This window comes from Dreissena polymorpha, chromosome 4 (assembly GCF_020536995.1).
Source record: "Dreissena polymorpha isolate Duluth1 chromosome 4, UMN_Dpol_1.0, whole genome shotgun sequence".
Lineage (NCBI taxonomy): Eukaryota > Metazoa > Mollusca > Bivalvia > Myida > Dreissenidae > Dreissena > Dreissena polymorpha.
Genome location: NC_068358.1, coordinates 42,196,586 through 42,217,758, shown reverse-complemented (window position 1 = coordinate 42,217,758; position 21,173 = coordinate 42,196,586). Strand labels below are relative to the sequence as shown.

At 34.8% G+C, this 21,173-nt stretch overlaps 1 protein-coding gene across 3 annotated transcripts in view; it reads right to left on the bottom strand.

The window, feature by feature from the left end:
- The window catches only part of LOC127879264 (NADH-quinone oxidoreductase subunit B 2-like), a 32,336-nt gene extending 12,201 nt beyond the window's left edge, over positions 1 to 20,135 (bottom strand). Inside the window, exons 1-4 of one of the 3 annotated variants that reach the window (XM_052426032.1) lie at positions 19,994 to 20,133; positions 18,146 to 18,272; positions 12,618 to 12,756; positions 4,308 to 4,487 (exon numbers count right to left, since the gene is read on the bottom strand). In XM_052426032.1, the coding sequence (XP_052281992.1) occupies positions 4,308 to 4,487; positions 12,618 to 12,756; positions 18,146 to 18,272; positions 19,994 to 20,009 (462 nt within the window). In that variant the 5' untranslated portion in view covers positions 20,010 to 20,133. Of the gene's footprint in view, positions 1 to 4,307; positions 4,488 to 12,617; positions 12,757 to 18,145; positions 18,273 to 19,993 lie in introns of all 3 variants that reach the window. The other 2 variants (XM_052426031.1, XM_052426033.1) reach the window with 2 other exon arrangements.
- Between the last annotated feature and the right edge of the window lie 1,038 nt (positions 20,136 to 21,173).

Below are 21,173 nucleotides of genomic sequence, written 5' to 3'. Positions count from 1 at the left end.
CTCATGAAAAGACAAAAGACAATTATTGGTGTTTTTTAGCGAGGCTGTTTTCGGAGAAAACCCGAGCTATTGTCATAGCCAGCTCGTCCGCCGTAGGCGTCGTGCTAAAACCTTAACATTGGCTCTAAAATCAAAGTGCTTCCACCTAAAACTTCGAAACTTCATATGTAGATGCACCTTGATGAGTTCTACACGCCACACCCATTTTTGGGTCACTAGGTCAAAGGTCAAGGTCACTGTGACCTCTAATTACAAACTTTAACATAGGCTCTAAAATCAAAGTGCTTCCATCTACAACTTTGAAACTTCATATGTAGTTGCACCTTGATGAGTTCTACGTGCCACACCCATTTTTGGGTCACTAGGTCAAAGTTCAAGGTCACTGTGACCTCTTAAATAAAACTTTAACAAAAACCTTAACATTGCCTCTAAAATCAAAGTGCTTCCACCTACAACTTTGAAACTTCACATGTAGATGCACCTTGATGAGTTATACACGCCACACCCATTTTGGGTCTCTAGGTCAAAGGTCAATGACACTGTGACCTTTAAAAAAAACAAGAGGACCTAAAAGGCCCAAAGTCGCTCACCTGAGATAAAAAGAATCGACCTGTTCTTTGCAGCTCAAGATATCAATGGAACAAATGTTCTAACCAAGTATCATGAAGAATGAACAACAAATGGCCCCTTGGCGGCCATGTTTTTTTAACAGACCTGAACCATTTTTTAACTCTTCCAAGATATGTCAAAATTTCATGAAGATTGGGAAAAAAAATGTGTCTTCTAGACTGTTCACATGTTGTCACTATATACATATAAAGAAAACTGCCCCACTCCCTGGCGGCCAAGTTTTTTCACTGATCATGACCATTTTCAAACTCATCCGAGACATCCACATAACTAATGTTTTGACAAAATGTCATGATGAGTAGGCAAAACTTGTGACTTTTAGAGTGTTCACAAGCTTTTTTACTATATAAATATAAGGAAAAAGACCCCCCCCCCTGGCGGCCATGTTTTTTTTACCGATCCAAACCATTATCGAACTCAACTGTTCTATCCAGGTGTGGAAGTGCAGTCTCCTTCGCTTACGCAAATGAACCGGTCACAGGACGGTTACAAGTTATGTAACTTTGTGAGCACTTATGTAATGCAGAAATATTTATTTGACGAACTCTTATTTCCGGTCAGGATGACTATTCTGACTGGTTGTAATTCAATTAACTAAAGGCGTTCAGTCAGGGGCGCCTAAATACACTCAAAGAATTTATAAGTGAAAACCAAGGCAGCTTTAACAAAAATAACTAATTTTTATTCCAAGAACTCGGAAAATGAAGAACAATGACAGAAAATTAAGAACAGGTACAAGCCAAGTCTAAAGTATCGTTACAAAAATGAACAACATACAGCAAATACCTTAATGAATGTAAAAAGAAGTTCAAAATCTGTCCAAAAATAACGATATAAATATAAGTTACTGTTAGTCTAGAAATTGCTTCAAAAATCTAGTTTACAAAATAGGTCTAATTTAATCTAAAGAACAATATTTATGGAGATTAGGAAACTTCAGTGAATCAAATGTAAAAATTAAAAAAATTTACTAAAGTTATTGAAATAGAATAGAGTCTTTCTAATTTAGAAAATTCCAAATAGAAATAATCTAAATAATAAGAATAATTTAGAAAATAATGCCAAAATGTCTTGATGCTGGTGTTTAAAATAATTTAGAGTTTAATTATTTCAAAATTCCAACCTTTTTCAAGAGCTGTTAACTTTTCAAGAAAGCATCAAGAGGTGTTTAAATCAGCCAAAACAGCTTATTTTATACAGTTCAGAAGAGATCAATGGCAGAGTAGTCAATTTTCCCTCAGAACAGTGCATTTATCAATGATCAATATCTTTCCAAATTCCAGAGCAGAACTAAAAATAGATAACTGAACCAGGTTAAACAAGGGAGATAAATACTGCATAAATACTGCAAAATCATGTACATGTTGTCTTTCTTTCAGTTATCTCTTAGTTGAAAGGCTTATCATAAGTGTTAATGACTAAAACAGTTATGTTAACTATGAAAATTCTGTGTTATGAAAAATTACATAATACAGTTAATGTCACATAATATTGACATAATAAAACCAAACTTTACTACACAGGAAACCAATGTTCTGACCAAATTTCATGAAGATTGAGCAAACTAGAAAGTAAACAAGATTTTACTTTAGCCATATATAGCCATATAAGGAAAAATGCCCCGCCCCTTGGCAGCCATGTTTTTCAAGCCAAGGTTACCATTTTTGAACTCATCCAAGATATCATTGGGACAAATCATCTGAGCAAGTTTCATGAAGATCGGAAAATAAATGTGGCCTCTAGAGTGTTAACAAGGTTTTACTATAGCTATATAAGGAAAAATGCCCAGCCCCCTGGTGGCCATGTTTTTCAACCAACCGACATCATTTTCAAACTCGTCCAAGATATCATTGCGATGAATCTTCTGACCAAGTTTCATGCGGATCGGACAATAAATGTGGCCTCTAGAGTGTTAACAAGATTTTACTATAGCCATATATAGCCATATAAGGAAAAATGCCCCGCCCCTTGGCAGCCATGTTTTTCAAGAAAACGTAACCATTTTCGAACTCATCCAAGATATCATTGAGACCAATCTTCTGACCAAATTTCATGAATATTGGACAATAAATGTGTCCTCTAGAGAATTAACAAGTCAAATGTTGACGCTGCACAACGCACGACGCACGACGGACAAAAGGCGATCACAAAAGCTCACCATAAGCACGTTGTGCTCAGGTGAGCTAAAAAAATATATTCTGACAAGCTTTAGCAGCTGAGCGTGGCACCCGTTATGCGGTGCTCTTGTTACCAAATTATTATGCTTTCAGGCCTAGAAGTCTCAATATCTGCCAATACGAAACATATCCTTGATGGAAAGGTAAGATGTACCAAACATATTTTTTAGTTGTAATGTTTTATTTACAGCCTTAGGAATAAAGTTACATAATGCTGGATACTATCAAATTAGTGTTTATTTGCTTCTTTATGTATTTTTTATCATTAATGATTCCAAAGTGATTTTCAAACCTCTTTTAAGACAGAACCTATACAACCCGATCATAAAATACGTAATTAATTCTTTAAAAATCTAATAAATCACAAATTTCAAATGTTATATCATAATCATGGAAGTTTTCCTAGTGATTTAAAAGGTGTCACCATACAGAAATTGTGTGAAGTAAATATGTGTATATGATTTCATATATGTATCGGAAATAGGTACAAACATAGACAAAAACGGCAAACAAAGCAGTGCTACAACACTGAGTCAAAATGTGACCTTTTTTTACTTGAAATCGTATCATATCTTGTTAATTTGAAATAAGAAATTATAATAGAAGAAAAGGTTGAATACATTGAAAAGAAGGTATTTATTGTTATAAATGGGGAAATATAATATGGAAATTTTAACATTATAATACAATACATATTTCAAATGCTAAAGGGTCAAGCAGGAAACAGCATTGAACAAGGGCTGTTTGTCAAACATGCATGCCCCCATATGGGCTGTCCGTTGTAGTGGCAGCCATTGTGTAAATACGATTTTTGTTACTGTGACCTTGACCTTTGACCTAGTGACCTGAAAATCAATAGGGGTCATCTGCAGGTCACGATCAATGTACCTATGAAGTGTCATGATCCTAGGCAAAAGCGTTCTTGAGTTATCATCCGAAAACCATTTTACTATTTCGGGTCACCGTGACCTTGACCTTTGACCTAGTGACCTCAAAATCAATAGGGGTCATCTGCGAGTCATGATCAATCTACCCATGAAGTTTCATGATCCTAGGCGTATGCGTTCTTGAGTTATCATCCGGAAACCATTTTACTATTTCGGGTCACCGTGACGTTGACCTTTGACCTAGTGATCTCAAAATCAAAAGGGGTCATCTGCAAGTCATGTTCAATCTACCCATGAAGTTTCATGATCCTAGGCGTATGCGTTCTTGAGTTATCATTCAAAAACCATTTTACTATTTCTGGTCACCGTGACCTTGACCTTTGACCTAGTGGCCTCAAAATCAATAGGGGTCATCTGCGAGTCATGATCAATGTTCCTATGAAGTTTCATGATCCTAGGCCCAAGCGTTCTTGAGTTATCGTCTGACAACCACCTGGTGGACGGACCGACAGACCGACCGACGGACCGACATGAGCAAAGCAATATACCCCCTCTTTTTCAAAGGGGGGCATAAATATTTAATGTCAAAACTGTGAACATCATGTGAACCTACTCTTCTAAGAGCTGGAGCCATCTTGTTGGTGACTGTGCCAGCGACAATAATGCAGTCCGACTGCCTGGGCGTGGCACGGAACACGACCCCCAGGCGGTCCATGTCATAGCGGGGGGCGGCAAAGTGCATCATCTCCACTGCACAGCACGCCAGACCAAACGACAGCGGCCACAGGGAGCCCTGCAAAAGGCAAGCAAACACACATTCAGTCATAATTGCAAATTTACTTAAATAATACATCACTTTATTCCTTGAATAAAAGTCATGAAAGGTTAAAATAATATGAATAACCAGAACTTCACTACTTTTGTAATTCAATTGACGTCCAAGTTGTTCAACAATATGAGCTGGTTTTCAGTTAAAGTTGGTAAAACACACAATTATTTCCATTTCTATGTTACTTGTTTGGAAAAATTGAGCAGTTTTTCACAATTAGTTAATCATTATTCTCTACATTGCTCCTTGAAAGGAAATGTCAACATTAAATGTAAGAAAGTAAATAATAATGTTTCTGCACTGAACACAAACACATATTCATATAAATTTAAATGCTTTAATCTATAGATGTTAAAAGTATTTATCAGTGAGCATACAGTATACAATTTCTATGTCAATATTTTAAAACTAACATAAATGATAAAAAGATGAGTGTGGAGTGTTATAAGGTTATATTCAATGCTAAACAATCTTATAAGGTATTATCAAACGTTTTACTTTTATTAAACATAAAATGGACAACATTGTTGTAGAACCAAAATAATTACCTTTAGTTTATTTTCTGGTTCTATCTGGGAACTTTTTTCTTGTTTTATTTTATAAATGTTTCAACAGATTTGAATAAAAATTAGATCATTAACTCATTTTAATATACATGTATCATTCAATATAGAAATCAAGTTTAAAACAAATGTATTTTAAAATCTTCATTATAAGAATAATAATAGTTTTCAAGGCAGTACATGGTTTAAGCAGCTGAAAGGCATATATTGCCCAAGCAGGCTATATTCATATTATTATACTGTCGTGGATATACATTATATATATATACAAACACAAGAGAAACATAGTTTTACAACAATCAAGAAGTTCTATGGTCACATTGCTTATAATTATAAACTGAAATGTACTTCAAAACCTAAAACGTCCCGTTCAAGAAATGGTCTAATATGTTAACAATTAAACAATATGAATACAGATTCTTGCAAATTAATTCTTGTAACCACCACATGCAAATAAACTTCATCTATTGGTATCAAAGATTAAAGCAAAACTTGCAAAGCAAACAAATAAAACTATTTCTTAATACCAGTACCTTGAAAAGTAGTGTGTAACAGTATTAAGACATAAATAATGTTACAAGTTTGACAATTATCAAGGGCCATGGAACGCTCACCTGCGAACACCCAAAAGACCATGCACTTTTTTCACACCAGGGTTAAAGAAACTTCTTATACAATTAAATGACACAAATAAGGATAATTTTACTATTTTTGCAGAGGACCACCATGCATAAAAAACAAATGTCACCTTTGATGTTTGGAAAGATTTTTAAAGTCATTATGTTCATTTTTACCAGTTTATAAAATCCATGGAAACCCAGAAGCTTGGTCAGTTTTTGCTCCAGGTACAGAATATATAAGTTCTTTGTATAGGCCACAACAGATGTAATATACCAAATAAGAAACAAGAGGGCCAAGATGGCCCTGAATCGCTCACCTGACTAACCTTGCTACATCAACTTAAATTCTATTTATTGAATGAAAACTGTGACCTCTACTGTCTACAATCCCAAGCCGGATTTCATTAATTAATACATTCTGACAAAATTTAATTAAGATGTGATGAAAACTGTGACCTCTTTCATCGACACAAGGTTTTACTAGAATTGGCCCGGTGACTCAATTTTTTTTTTGACCCTAGATGACTCAATTACAATCCCAACTCAGATTTCATCAATATTAACATTCTGGCTAAATTTTACAAAGTTTGGATGAAAACTGTGACCTCTACTGTCTATTTTTTTTAACTTAGACCTAGAGACCTAGTTTTTGACCCAAGATGACCCAAATTCAATCCCAACCCAGATTTTAACAAGACAAACAGTCTGACCATATTTCATTAAGATCTGATGAAAACTGATGACCTCTATTGTCTACACAAGGTTTTCCTATGATTTGACCTAGTGACCTAGTTTCTGACCACGCATGACCCAAATACAATCCAAATCCAGATTTTTATCAAGATAAATATTCTGATCAAATTTCATAAAGATTGGATGAAAACTGTGACCTCTATTGTCTACACAAGGTTTTTATATTATTTGACCTAATGACCCAGTTTTTGACCCCAGATTACCCAAATACAATCCCAAACCAGATTTCATCAAGATAAACATTCTGACCAAATTTCATAAAGATTGGATGAAAACTGTGACCTCTATTGTCTACACAAGGCTTTTCTTTGCTTTGACCTAGTGACCTAGTTTTTGATCCAAGATGACCCAAATACAATCCAAACCCAGATTTCATCAAGATAAACATTCTGACCAAATTTCATAAAGATTGGATGAAAACTGTGACCTCTATTGTCTACACAAGGTTTTTCTATTATTTTACCTAGTGACCTAGTTGTTGACCCCAAATGACCCAAATACAATCCCAACCCAGATTTCATCAAGATAAACATTCTGACCAAATTTCATTAAGATTGGATGAAAACTGTAACCTCTACTGTCTACACAAACAAATTGTTGACGGACACACACACGCACGCACAACGGACGCCAGACATCACACAGTCACATAAGCTCACCATGTCACTTTGAGACATGTGAGCTAAAAAAGGGCCTTTCATTTTCAAAAGAAGATTTAAAATTCATTTTACTATAAATGTCTCAGGTGCACAATTTGAGCAATTTACACGTCAGATCATATACATTTATTTCAACTAGGATCATTGGGTCTATGGAAATCTGCTAAGCAGTTCATAAGGAGATGTTTTAATGAATAGCTTATGCTATAGCACACAGTTGGCCGACAACTATGACAAAAGCTAATTTTGTGCTCAGGTTACCTTATATGGATTAACTTTGGCATAATAAACCATTTTGGTCATTGTTTAAGAAAAAGAGAATATACACTCATTTTGGTATCCATAGCTTTGTCAAATAGGACATTCAAAACATAACAAAATAAAACAATGTAGACAGTAGTACTAGACACTGTCATGCATGTTGTCAGATATATATAACAAATAAGTACAAATAGTTACATGTATGGCATGAGACTAAAGCAGGCATTTCCCCAGGATTTTGGCCTGGCACAGCGGCAAGGCAGAGCGGAAAAGGGTCAGTTTGGATGGGTGGGGCACATTTGGCCTGCAGATTTTTTTTTAATTGCTACTTGTTCTGCATCAAAATCTACACTACTTTAGAGCTATTTAAACATATAATTGTTCATTACAAAGTTTATGGACTTTTTTTACTCAACTAATTACTTCATTACATATTACAATATTAAATAACAACCATAAGGACATGATCAGAAAAACAAGCTCTGCCACAAAATTGATTTTGAAGTCCAACCACCACTGGACCGCTGTGCTAGAACTGCCTGGGGAAAAGCCTGCTACAAGTATAACAATAATTAATTTTACTTCAGCTTGATTGCATCAAAAGCAGAAGTCTCTTTGAAATGCTTTTTAAGTTGATTTCCTGGGTAGAACCAGTACTCTGTGCCTTTGAAGGAGTTCTTTAGAACATTCCCATTAGGGATCAAACCCAAGAGCTCCCAATCGCTAGTGGCTCACCATATCCACTATTCAAAAATATTTTTTTATTACCATTATTAAAACACGAAACTCACACTTGTTTCTTAAGACAGACAAGTACTGTAACAAAATAATCATTGGTAAAAATGTAACAAAATAATTATTGGTAAACTATGAAGACATGAAAGATGAAGAATCCCAAAATACAAGTACAACTGGCAGGGTGAAAAGCGTTTAAGGTTTATCTAAAATTTCCAAAAATGTGTTTTAGTCCATAACTGAATTTAACACTTGCAAAATTGGGTTTTTAAGCTTAGTGTTTTTATTTGCTGTTTAATATTTGCAAATATGGATTAAATTTCAAAAGTTTATCACACTTTTTTTGTTGACCAACATAGAAGGGAATCAAAAGAGAGAAGCAACAAGAGATATGTTTGTCAGAAACACAATTTTGCCACTCCTATTTAAAAATTTTTTTTTTATTTTATCCCTTTAAAAAATATTACTTCCCTTGTGAAAATGATCTGTACCTGCCAAATGATATAAAAAAACAAGATGCTTTTGTGAAACACAATGTCTCCCTATATGACGTTTGACTTTGAAGGATGACCTTGACCTTGTGAAGGATGACCTTGACCTTGACCTTTCACCACTCAAAATGTGCATCTCCATGAGATACACATGCATGCCAAATATCAAGTTGCTATATTCAATATTGCAAAAAAGTATTCATAAAATAAGCGATTTGGGCCACATATATGTGACCTCTGACCTTGAAGGATGACCTTGACCTTTCACCACTCAAAATGTGCAGCTCCATGAGATGCACATGCATGCCAAATATCAAGTTGCTATCTTCAATATTGGAAAGGTATTTATAAAATAAGCGATTTGGGCCACATATATTTGACCTCTGACCTTGAAGGATGACCTTGACCTTGACCTTTCACCACTCAAAATGTGCAGCTCCATGAGATACACATGCATGCCAAATATCAAGTTGCTATCTTCAATATTGCAAAAGTATTCATAAAATGAGCGATTTTGGCCATATATATTTGACCTCTGACCTTGAAGGATGACCTTGACCTTTCACCACTCAAAATGTGCAGCTTCATAAGATACACATGCATGCCAAATATGAAGTTGCTATCTTCAATATAGCAAAAGTTATTGCAAAATGTTAAAGTTGGCGCAAACAGACCAACAGACAGACCAACAGACAGGGCAAAAACAATATGTCCCCCACTACTATAGTGGGGGACATAAAAAATTATCTCCCTTTAAAGCTTGTTTCTTCCTGTGGATTTTGTTTTTTGACCTTTGACCTTGAAGGATGACCTTGACCTTTCACCACTCAAAATGTGCAGCTCCAGGAGATACACATGCATGCCAAATATCAAGTTGCTAGCTTCAATATTGCAAAAGTCATGTTAAAGTTTTCGGACGGATGCACAGACTGACAGACAGACAGACGGACTGACAGTTCAATTGCTATATGCCACCCTACCGGGGGCATAAAAAGAAGAAAAGGAGAGCTCAATTCCAGGCTATTTCTCTATAGATCTCACAATATTAACAATCCATAAATAAGTATAGTTTCAGGGTGGGGCATATTTTGTTAACTTTAAACATATTTAGATCATACTAGAATCATAATATTGTTCGCATTATCAGTGTTTATTAGTGAATATACAACTTACTGATAAATATGAATTTAGATTTTGTTCAAACGTTTGTATTTATTGGCAAATACAAAACCTCAAATCAATTTTTTTTTCACATTTTCTTGAAACAGAAAATGCCTTACATAGACAGATATTGTCCAGGAACATAACAAACTAAAGCCGTTAACTTTATTATGGACCTATTGTTTACACTATGATAATTATAGAAAATCTAAGCAAAAACTCAAAAAAAAACTTCTGCCAACTTAAGATTTTTTTAAATTAAAATATATAGAATACACTTGTGTGTGAACAGAATGAACAGATTTTGTCACAGCAAGTGATGTATGACCTTGGTCTGTAACCATGCAAGATGATGCCAAATCAGCAAGTGATGTATGACCTTGGTCTGTAACCATGCAAGATGATGCCAAATAGATTTGTTTAGATTCAATCTAATATATTTAGTAGTAAAACAGATTTACTGGCAGAGACAGAGACACACAGAGAGATATAGAGAGACAGAGAGAGACTTAGAGACAGAGAGAGAGAGAGACAGAGAGAAAGAGACAGACAGAAAGTCAGAGAGACACAGAGAGACATAGAGGGAGAGAGACAGAGAGAGACATAAAGACAGAGAGAGACAGAAAGAGACATAGAGACAAATAGAGAACAGAGAAAGACAGAAAGAGACAGAGAGATACAGAAAGACAGAGAGAGACGAAGAGAGAGAGAGAGAATTGAACTTTTTACAAATATTTGTTCACATAGCATTATTAACACAGGAATAAATGAAGGAATCAATAAGTTTTCTATCAACAGCGAAAACAATAAACACGACTAAGCATAGTTTTATAAAGCTTGTAAGCCAATTTGCAACAGATCCTCTATATCATATCCGCCTAGTTATTTGTTTGTTTAATAATTTAAAAAGTGGAGAAAAATTCACATAAAAACATTGATAAACAAAAAAAATTGGAACAGAAATATCTCTATATTTTTGACATTTTAACTTTTTTTATCACTACTTTACATTGGTATCTAGTAATTTTATGATATTTTTTTTTTGCTCATAAAGAACAAAAGCAATGATTTGGACATCAATCTAAAAGCTTAGTTTTAAATAAACTGTTTACACATTTTTGTCCAAAAGAATGAAAACACATAAATGTTTATGCCTTGCCCACAACAGAGACCTCTGTTTTTACCTTGGAATCTGTTGCAACAGCTGTCACAACTGACAGGCGGTACCAATATATAACCAATCAGAATGCGACAAGAATGCAGGAACAGCTATAACAAGTGTACATTCAAGAAGCTGCAACGATTTACGTGTAACACTGATAAGAATCCTACCTTGACTCCTTTCAATAACCTCGACCTTTGTGGTCTGCTACGGTAGGTCTCTAGGTTGACAAATCTCATTGATATGTTTGCTTTTCTTCTTTGTACACGTTTTTATGAAACCAATAGCGCTTTCAACCATGTACCCTGATTTACAGTTCACATTGATGCACAAGGCTTGGTTTATAGCTTTTACACCTTACACCAATGTGTTCATGTTTCCCTCTTGGAATATTTGGTCATGACAAAAATCAAGAAACTAGAACAAAATTAGCAAAAAGAAACCATGTTCTTGTTACAATCCCTATATATCGTTTGACAGAAGGCTGACACCACTGTTTGTTTTCAACTGTATGTAAAACACATGTAAATAAACACACTTAAACACCCGAACTGTTCTGACTTACAACTTTTTCTCTACAGTATAACAAAAATACACTACAATACCCTTTACAAAACTAGAGAACATGTTTGCAATGTGATACAATTTTTTGCTGACAACTAATAACACACATTTAACAAGTTTTAACAGTGCAACAATAGCACATAGGTATAAGGTTACCAGACGTGAGGTACATGTACATATAATTGTACTGATGTTTCTCATTTAAGTACATGCAGTCTTTTCCTTAAGGCTTATTGAGAAGAAAGAATTGCATATGAAGGCAGTTTACCAAGAAATTTTGAACATGAGTAGGGTTACTCTCGCTGTTGAGAGACAAAATTGTCATTGAATCAGACATTTTGTTGTCTGAACTTAATTATAAGATTGTTGAAGTTTTGCATGGTCTAAGACTTTGAAATATATATTTTACACTCCAAACAAAAATTTAAAAAAGTTTAAAACAAATTGTAATACAAAAATGTTGCACCATAAAATTTTATACTGGTATGTAACAAACTTTATATTGAACTATTATTCTTCTATAATTATTTTCCGTTTAAAAGCATATCCTGACCTGATCATATTATATTGACGATAAATGTGTTTAAAAATAAACGTAAACAACCCTACTGAAAACAGAAAACACTGGTATATTACAGAATGTGATTTACTAAATACAACCAAAAAAATTAAGTAACTTCTGACTAATTTTCTGTTCCAAAAAAAAGCTTCATAATAAAGATGTGCCTTTTCTATCAAATAATGTTATAACAATACAAAATATTTTAGCTTTCATCCATGTGTACAGAAAGCTTGGCAATTATATTACATAATAAAAATAGGCCAAATTTTTTAATGTTTTACATTTTAAGTGTATTTCTTTTAATACGTATGATTTAAATTTATGTAAAATTTCTGTTTCATACCTATATATGGATACCACTTTTTTACATTTCAATTACTATTACCTTAAGAATAAGTAAATATTCTATTCAAGACAGTCATGTTCATGCGTTGTTGTAGGCAACTTAAAATTGTCACTGAAATGGTGATTTAATTTTATTTTTGTAAATAACTTCCTTTATGCATCCTAAAAAAATTAGATCTTCACCTGTTTACAGAAGAAGATTAAGCAACAAAGATTACCTTTCGAGACCAGTTGATCAGATCATCCAATCTTGCAACAGCATAATCCATCTTGTTGTCCTTAAAGCTCACATTGAATGGAGTTGCAGACTTGATGGGTGTCCTGTCTGGATTCATGTGCTGGCGATACGGCACAAGCCTGGAATGTGGAAGAAGCAATGATGGAGTTCTTAAAAAACGCTATTTGTACATGTTGGTATTTAAATGTTGGGTGATTCATACAATATTTCAATTAACTTTTTAACATTATGACAGTATTTTTTTAAGTACATAGTTTATATATTACAGGATAATTACATTTAGATTGTGCTGAACTTACTGCTAGCTTTTAATGCCCTTGAAAAGACATATGTAAATTTATTAAGTTACACAATTTGAATGGAAAACTTTTCACGTTTATTTTCTAAACTCACAGGACATGAATTGTCGGCCTAGCGTTAAGCATGAATACTGCATATATGTATAACAATGAACAGTAAAGCCTATATAACACAAAACAGCATCAGGGCCGCGCACATCATTAGGTTTTAAGAGATGCTGAGTTTATCAAGACTTATAGTAAATACAATTTAAATGTAAATTATTAGTATAAAACAGGAAAACATATGGTTCATTATCATTTTAACTTTTCCAAAAATGTGTAATGTATCATATTATGTTGTACATAAAACAACATAACAATTAGCAACAAGGTTCATCTATCTAAGAAACATGGTGTAGCAGGGATAAAAATGAATCCTGAAATAATGTTAAATATACCTAACCTTTATTATTTATATTCATATATATTTGAATATACGATTTATAAGCCCCTTAATCCAAATGTCTGAACTTTGAATGTCCCATAAAAAACTTATGTTTTTTGTCATTACAAAACCGGTAAAGCAGGGTTCCCACTGCCGATCAGATCAACTCGATCAAGCCCGACCAAGCGGTCGGGTACTGGTCTGGTTCGGTCGGCATGAGTGGTGGGTGTTCGGATAGGTCGGCATTGGTCGGGCTTCCTACCCGATATTTTAGACATGTCAAAAAATATCGAGTAGCGGTCAAGTAGGAAATGGATCGAGAAGCGCTCGGGAAGTGGTTGTGTATAAGTCAAGTAGAAGATCGAGTTGATCGTGAAGCAATCGTGTGGCGATCGGATTGACATCTTTTACACGATCTATACCCGATCCGCTCAACCTCTATCCGAGTTATTATAGATCGCAACACAATCCACTCGATTCGATTTGATGTACAGATTTACTAGACTGCTACCCGACGGCTACTCGACCTTACACGATCACTTTCCGATTGCTTTTCGACCATACACGAGCTCTCTACCCAATCCGCTCGACCTCTACCCGAGTTATTTTAGATCGCTTTGTACGACTATAGTACGACCATCACGATCTGGTTGTGTGAAGATCTGGTGGTGATCGAGCTGAGGTCCACTTGGTCGAGCTGAGATCGTATAGGGCTCGCATATAGGTCGAGATGATCGAGCGGAAATCGGAAAGATGGCTGAGTGGACGTCGTGAATGAGTCGTGTGGGGGTCGTGTGTTATTGACAAGAGGTCAAGAAGTTGTTGAGTATACCCTTTTAGTCGAGCTTGGTCAGGTTTGGTCGGGGAATTTCGGTGATCGGGATGATCGAGTTAATCGGATCGGCAGTGGGAACCCACCTTAATGAAATATGCCCTTTAAGACGGAAACTTTATCTTGTCATTCATATACATGAATACACTAATCCAATCCATGTGAAAGCCAAAACAAAATCCACAGGACATGAGGTCCTGGGTTTTTTTAATAAACATATTGTTCAGACATTTTTTTTAAAAAGGCATGGATTATTTTTTTTGAAGGGGACAAACTGCATCTTAGTTGGACGCAATTAATCTTATTTGTTACAATTAAGAATAATTATCTATCTAATAAAATTATGTTTTTCACAAGACAAACATGAACTTACTAGAACTGGTGAGAGGTGGTAAAGAAATCAAAATACAATTAAAGGTTATACTTCCATTTTCAATTCATCAAGTTCATGTAGAAGATTCAAGAAGAAAATGATACATATATACATTCACTTATTTATTTGCTAAATCTTAACATGAGAAATCCTGTTATACCCAAATAAATATTCATTTAAGGTAACCGGATATCAAACCTCTAGTTTTAGAGATATTAAAAATATTATACGGTTCTAGTATGAGAAAACTGAAGCCGAAATTCTGCGATTTTCTATTTGTCATTGGTTTTCGCCACCCCGTTTTTTGTTGATTTTTCGAAGAAATAATGATAAAGAAGGGTGGAAAAAGGCATCTTTTCAATTAATATAGCTAGCTTTATATAAAACAAAACATCTTAGACAAAATAAATGGCTTTCTCATGCTTTTTTTAACAAATGGTGGCTAGTCAGGTACAATGTACAATATAAAAGGGAGGTAATTCAAAACAGCCATTGCCTCATTGCTTAGTAATAAGTGGTTAAATTTGTCAGAGTCAGTGATTTTATAAGTGATAATCAATAGATTTACCTGAAAATCTGACCTGTTTTAAGAACTGAAATTAAACAGATTTACTTGTGTTTTTCAAGTCGGTATGCCTTCACATTTGGTTTGCCTACTCATATTTATCACCTTTGCCCAACCGTGAACGTATTACATGACTTCTTCAATATACATTGAAGTCTTTGGCTATAAAGAATATGATGTTTTACATAACGGTTTTGTCTTATCTTAAAATGTATCCTCTAAGAGAATAGCTAATGAGCTGGAAAAATGCTTCTATAACTTTATAAAACACTGTATAAGCTATTGAATGTGATTTAACCCTTTAAAACACACAGTTATACAACTGGCTAAAAATTCCCCTTTTAAAGCAAAACGACGCAAAATTCCCCTACTGAAGGGCCCGCCACCTTTCCCCTCAACCTGAAAAAAAAACACTGAAATATTGGATCTTGCAGCTTCATGAGATACACATGCATGCCAAATATCAAGTTGCTATCTTCAATATTCAAAAAGTTATGACCAAACTTTAACGAAGGGTAAAGTTTTAGGATATAACAAGAGCTGTGTTCGTGAAACACAATGCCCCCTACTGCGCCACTTTGAAGCCATATATTTTACCTTTGACCTTGAAGGATGACCTTGACCTTTCACCGCTCAAAATGTGCAGCTCCATGAGATAAGCATGCATGCCAAATATGGAGTTGCTATCTTCAATATTGCAAAATTTGACCGTTGACCTTGAAGGATGACCTTGACCTTTCACCACTCAAAATGTGCAGCTCCATGAGATACACATGCATTCCAAATATCGAGTTGCTATCTTTAATATTGAAAAATTTTACCTTTGACCTTGACCTTGAAGGATGACCTTGACCTATCACCACTCGAAATGTGCAGCTCCATGAGATACACATGCATGCCAAATATCAAGTTGCTATCTTCAATATTGCAACATTTTTACCTTTGACCTTGACCTTGAAGGATGACCTTGACTTTGACCTTAAACCATTCAAAATGTGCAGCTCCATGTGATACATATACATGCCAAATATCGAGTTGATATCTTCAATATTGCAAAATTTGACATTTGACCTTGAAGGATGACCTTGACCTTTTACCACTCAAAATGTGCAGCTCCATTAGAAACGCATGCATGCCAAATATCGAGTTGCCATCTTCAATATTGCAAAATTTGACCTTGACCTTGAAGAATGACCTTGACCTTTCAACACTCAAAATGTGCAGCTCCATGAGATACGCATGAATGCCAAATATCAAGTTGCTATCTTCAATATTGCAAAATTTGACCTTTGACCTTGAAGGATGACCTTGCCCTTTCACCACTCAAAATGTGCGGCTCCAAGAGATACACATGCATGCCAAATATGAAGTTGCTATCTTTAATATTGTAAAAGTTATTACAGACAGACAGACAGGCCAAAAACAATATACCCCCGATCATTTGATCCGTGGGCATAAAAAAAAAAAGAGTAACCATCAACAGGTCTCGAACCACTGGCCCCTGGAGTCCTGGAGTAACAGTCTTCCACTTAGACCACTCGGCCATCCGTGCTCACACATTGAGTAAGGTATTTTATACTTTATATAAGCAATCCTCGAAGTTTCACAAAATATAAAGACAACAACAGAACTTTCCAAATTATTCAATCGTTTCGCGCTGCAACGCTTTATAATTTTCAGGATTTTAAATCGTCAAAAGATGCATATAATGGGTATTTTAGAGCATGGTAAATGTTCAGTATTACTGTTTCCTCACAAATATCATAACTAAAACGATAATTTGCGAATCTGAAACAATTTTTTTTAATATTGTTAATTTATCAAAACGTGAAAAGGCCCCTTTAAAAGGTGCTCAGTTCACTGCTCAAACATTTCATAATGTTGAACTCTTGTATGGTACTGGGTATCTGAAATATAGCCCTGAAAAGTTACGTCATACAAAAAACAAAGGGCTATAATTCCTATTTAATAAAGTGAATGGTTATGGTTCTTGTGCATGGCACTTCTACCGGTATACATCCATGAGGTTTCATGTTGAAATGTTATACAGTTTCTATGACATAGGGATATAGAATTGGCGTTGTCCGTCCGTCCATCCAGGGCTTTTTTTCCTTATTTAAGAGTGGCCGTGGAAGGACATTTCACAATTTTGAAAAGGACAATTCACAAACCTAACATGGCCGTGAATTTTTACAAAATGGGCCGTTTTTCACAATTTTAAGAAGTTCGCGACTCAATTTTTCACTATTCTGAAAAGTTCGCGACTCAATTTGTCACAATTTTGAAAAGATTGCAACTCATGTTTTCACAATTTTGAAAAGTTCGCGACTCATTTTTTCACAAAGTAAGGGGGCCAGGGCCGCTTCACAAAGTCAGGAAAAAAAGCCCTGCCATCCGTCTGTCGCAAACTTTTCAGACAGACAGTTGGACTGACGGACAACGCAAATTCTTTATCCCTCCACCTTTGGCAGGTGAAAAGACGGATGATTAAATTCACTTGATTGTAAACCGTTGTGTTAGTTTCAAAACAAATATGCATTAAGTCCTACATTTCGATAATCTGATTTGTATGAAGAGCTATTATTGTATTCACCTACTGCTAATTACCAATGACTTGTGAGGCTATAATGTTATGTTTGTGTGATCAGGTTAACACCTCTGCCTTATAGCAAATGACACCCGACCAAATCTGGTTTATTCATGTTGTTTCACCTCAACTTGGATCAAATTTGTTACAAATGCCTGGAAAAGGGTTTTGACATTTTTCTTTTTGTTAAGGTGTTTTCCATATATGAAATAAGGACCGGAAAAACCATTCATTTAAGAAAGGAAATCAGTTTGCACAGGAATGAGTTTTAACAGGTTTTATTGTATTACCGGTATATATTAATCTAATCATCTGCATTAGTCACGGACACCTGTGCTTTATTGAAGTAGTACTAACCTGTGTAATTATATGTATCATTTAATTTTAATATGAATGTGCTCTCTTGAAGTCACTCAAATACCTACATTACATCTTGCTTCTTTTTCTCTTCCTGTTTCTTTGTAAGCAGGTTTCTACTGGGTGCTACAGTGATGCATCCTGTCTGATGACCACCTGTTAGTGCAGGCTTCAGCCCTGATAGCCTCTGCCAAACTGACAATAAAAATCAATACTGTACTGAATGTAATAAACTATGGGCATTAATAACAGCCATAGGCGATAACTACCTTAATTTGCTGTAATTGAACTGGAATATGCAATCAAGTAGTAAATGGTTTAAATTACAAAGGAACACAAGTCTGATGTAGTAAGTATAATGTAGGGACAACTGAACAGATGGTCAAATGTTGAAGGAAATACAGTCCAGGTAGTTATAATAATGCAAGAACCTGATGTCAAAATAGGGAAGGAGCAAATCTCCATAGGAACTGATGTCTGCATATCCAGCAGGGCAGTGCTCCAACTTGGATTTGCAAAAGGGCAGGTCATGTTGTCCCCGCAGCATATTTTTTCCATATAGCATGAGTTACATGTATATATTTTGTTTCATAGCAACTATATTAGATTTATTGTTAGAATAAAGTTTATTTAATTAAACTTCAAATAAAATTTGATGTAAATGAACAATAATGTGATCAGATCAAAATAGGGGCATGGTGGGAGTCAAGCATTGGAGTAAGGGAACTCTTGAGTCTGACTAAGATCTTTTATCCAATCAACTCGCATGCTTTGCAGAAATAAAACCCAGAGTAAACTGAGCTATATTTCAACACTCTCTGCATAAATCTATCACATGAAAAAAGTCGTAACATAATGCCATCTGATGTTAATGATGTTTTTTTTCTGACAAGATCAGCTTCTTGAATGCTCTCAGCTTTTATGGTTACATATGTACAGCTCATCGTTCTTCCTGATTGAACCAAATTCAATGTCAAAATAATAAGTCTATTAATTCGATATCAATCAACCTAAAACAGCGTAACAAACACAATACCTGTTTATATCGATATCAATTTGCATGTTGTTTGCAGCTAAATGCTCACAACAAAAAGTTTATAAAAAAAACACGTTATCAAACAGAAAGTCGAGGTTTTGAAGTGACAATTCGATCTATCTATTACGGAGGTTTCATAGAAAGTTGGTGTATTATGATTTGTTGATTAGACACGAGATCTATCTAGCGGAGAATTCCTGAGATTATTGATAGCGTATTTTCGATTTCTGAATTTTCGGAATACTTGGCTTTTTCCATTGCAAAAACTTACACATTTTCATGACGTGTTTGAAACTTTGGATTTATATCATTATTATGCAAGCACACCACTTCATGTAAGTTGTTTTAATTTAATAGCGCATTAGTGATATATATATATTTGATCTTTTGTGTTTACTTATGCCAGAGAATAGTTTATGTTGCTAATATTACTGATTAAACTTGACATGGAATATGCAGTTACCAGTTGCAACTCCCAGCGACCCAGAGGGTCAGTTAGATTATTGCAACTCGGGATATATGGAATACCAGTGGTCAAATAATAATGGTTGACATGAAAAGATGAAAAAAAAACACTAGGTTGTGGTTCAGGTTGTCCTAGTCTGACTTCAATTAATTTTGGGTATTCAACACTTAGTAGTCGCTATATGACACAAGGCAATGACTTACATAAGTTTCAGAGTTGTTTACATTTCGAGTAAAATGACAAGGTCACTGCATAAATAATTAGAAGTAAGTTAGAGACCAAAACCGTATACAACTTATATTGTGTACAAAAAAAAACAGTAATACAAAGTTACAATACACCAGATGTCCTTTATTTAAAATAACTGTCGTAAAACGTTTTGAATATAGAAAGTCAAAATAGCAGACAAATTACCCGTCCTGGCAGCCATCTTTGATTTGTTGTTGTTGTAAGCGTCCACAATGTTACCCTACTGTAAATCTTAATATACACTAAACTAAACTAAATGAAACTGCTTATAGGTTATAAAGTTTATTCTCGTTTAACGATCAGTTTAAATTGGTCGTTATTTGAATAAACGTGTCTTTAATAAAAGACTTAATAAGAATCAGTTCGGAAATGTATATGTAAATTTAGAGTATCGGATTGTTTTCATGATAGCTTATGTTATATTGTTATGCAATCTTGCCGACTTTAAATACAATTTACTTGACTTGACTTGAGGAGCTACCGTATTATCATTGCCACAAAGTTACTCACATAGTTACCTAGTTTAACCATTATTTATATAAATAAACTCGATCATAACTCACAAAACAAATACAACTGCAAACATGATGGACCTCACTTTCGGGAAGGACGGGGGGGGGGGGGGGGGTGGCTATCCGTTAGGGGCCTTTCCACAGATTTTGGCATATTTTGAAGTTTGTCATTAAATGCTTTATATTGATAAATGTAAACATTGGATCTAAAATGCTCCAGTGAAAAAAAAAATATAAAGAAAAAAAGGGACCTTCAACTGGGCTCGAACCACTGACCCCTTGAGTAAAAGCCTAACACTTAGATCACTTGGCCATCCGTGCTCATACAATGAGTGATATGTTGATTACTTTTAAATGTTATAGCAATCCTCGTAAAATATAACGACAATAACAGAACTCTCGAAATGATTCAATTGTTTCGCGTTGCAACACTTTATGATTTTCAGGTTTTTAAATCGTCAAAAGATGCATATGATGGATATTTTAGAGCATGGTAAATGCTCAGTATTACTGTTTCCTCACAAATATCATAACTACAACGAAAATTTGCGAACCTGAAACATTTTATTATATTTAGTCAATTTACCAAAACGTGAAAATGCCCCAGTGCCATGGATGGTACACTTCTCACATACTTAGGCGACCCGAAATTAATGCCCGTTCCCGGAAGCATGTTAGATGATGTGACACGCGCTCTGGGTCTACACGTTATGCAGCCTCAGGAGCGTAAAAAAACTCAAAACACTAAAAATACACACACTTACATTTATTGAAACTAGTATCTTCACACCGAGTCAACATTATATTACTTATGACAATCTACATTGCACATG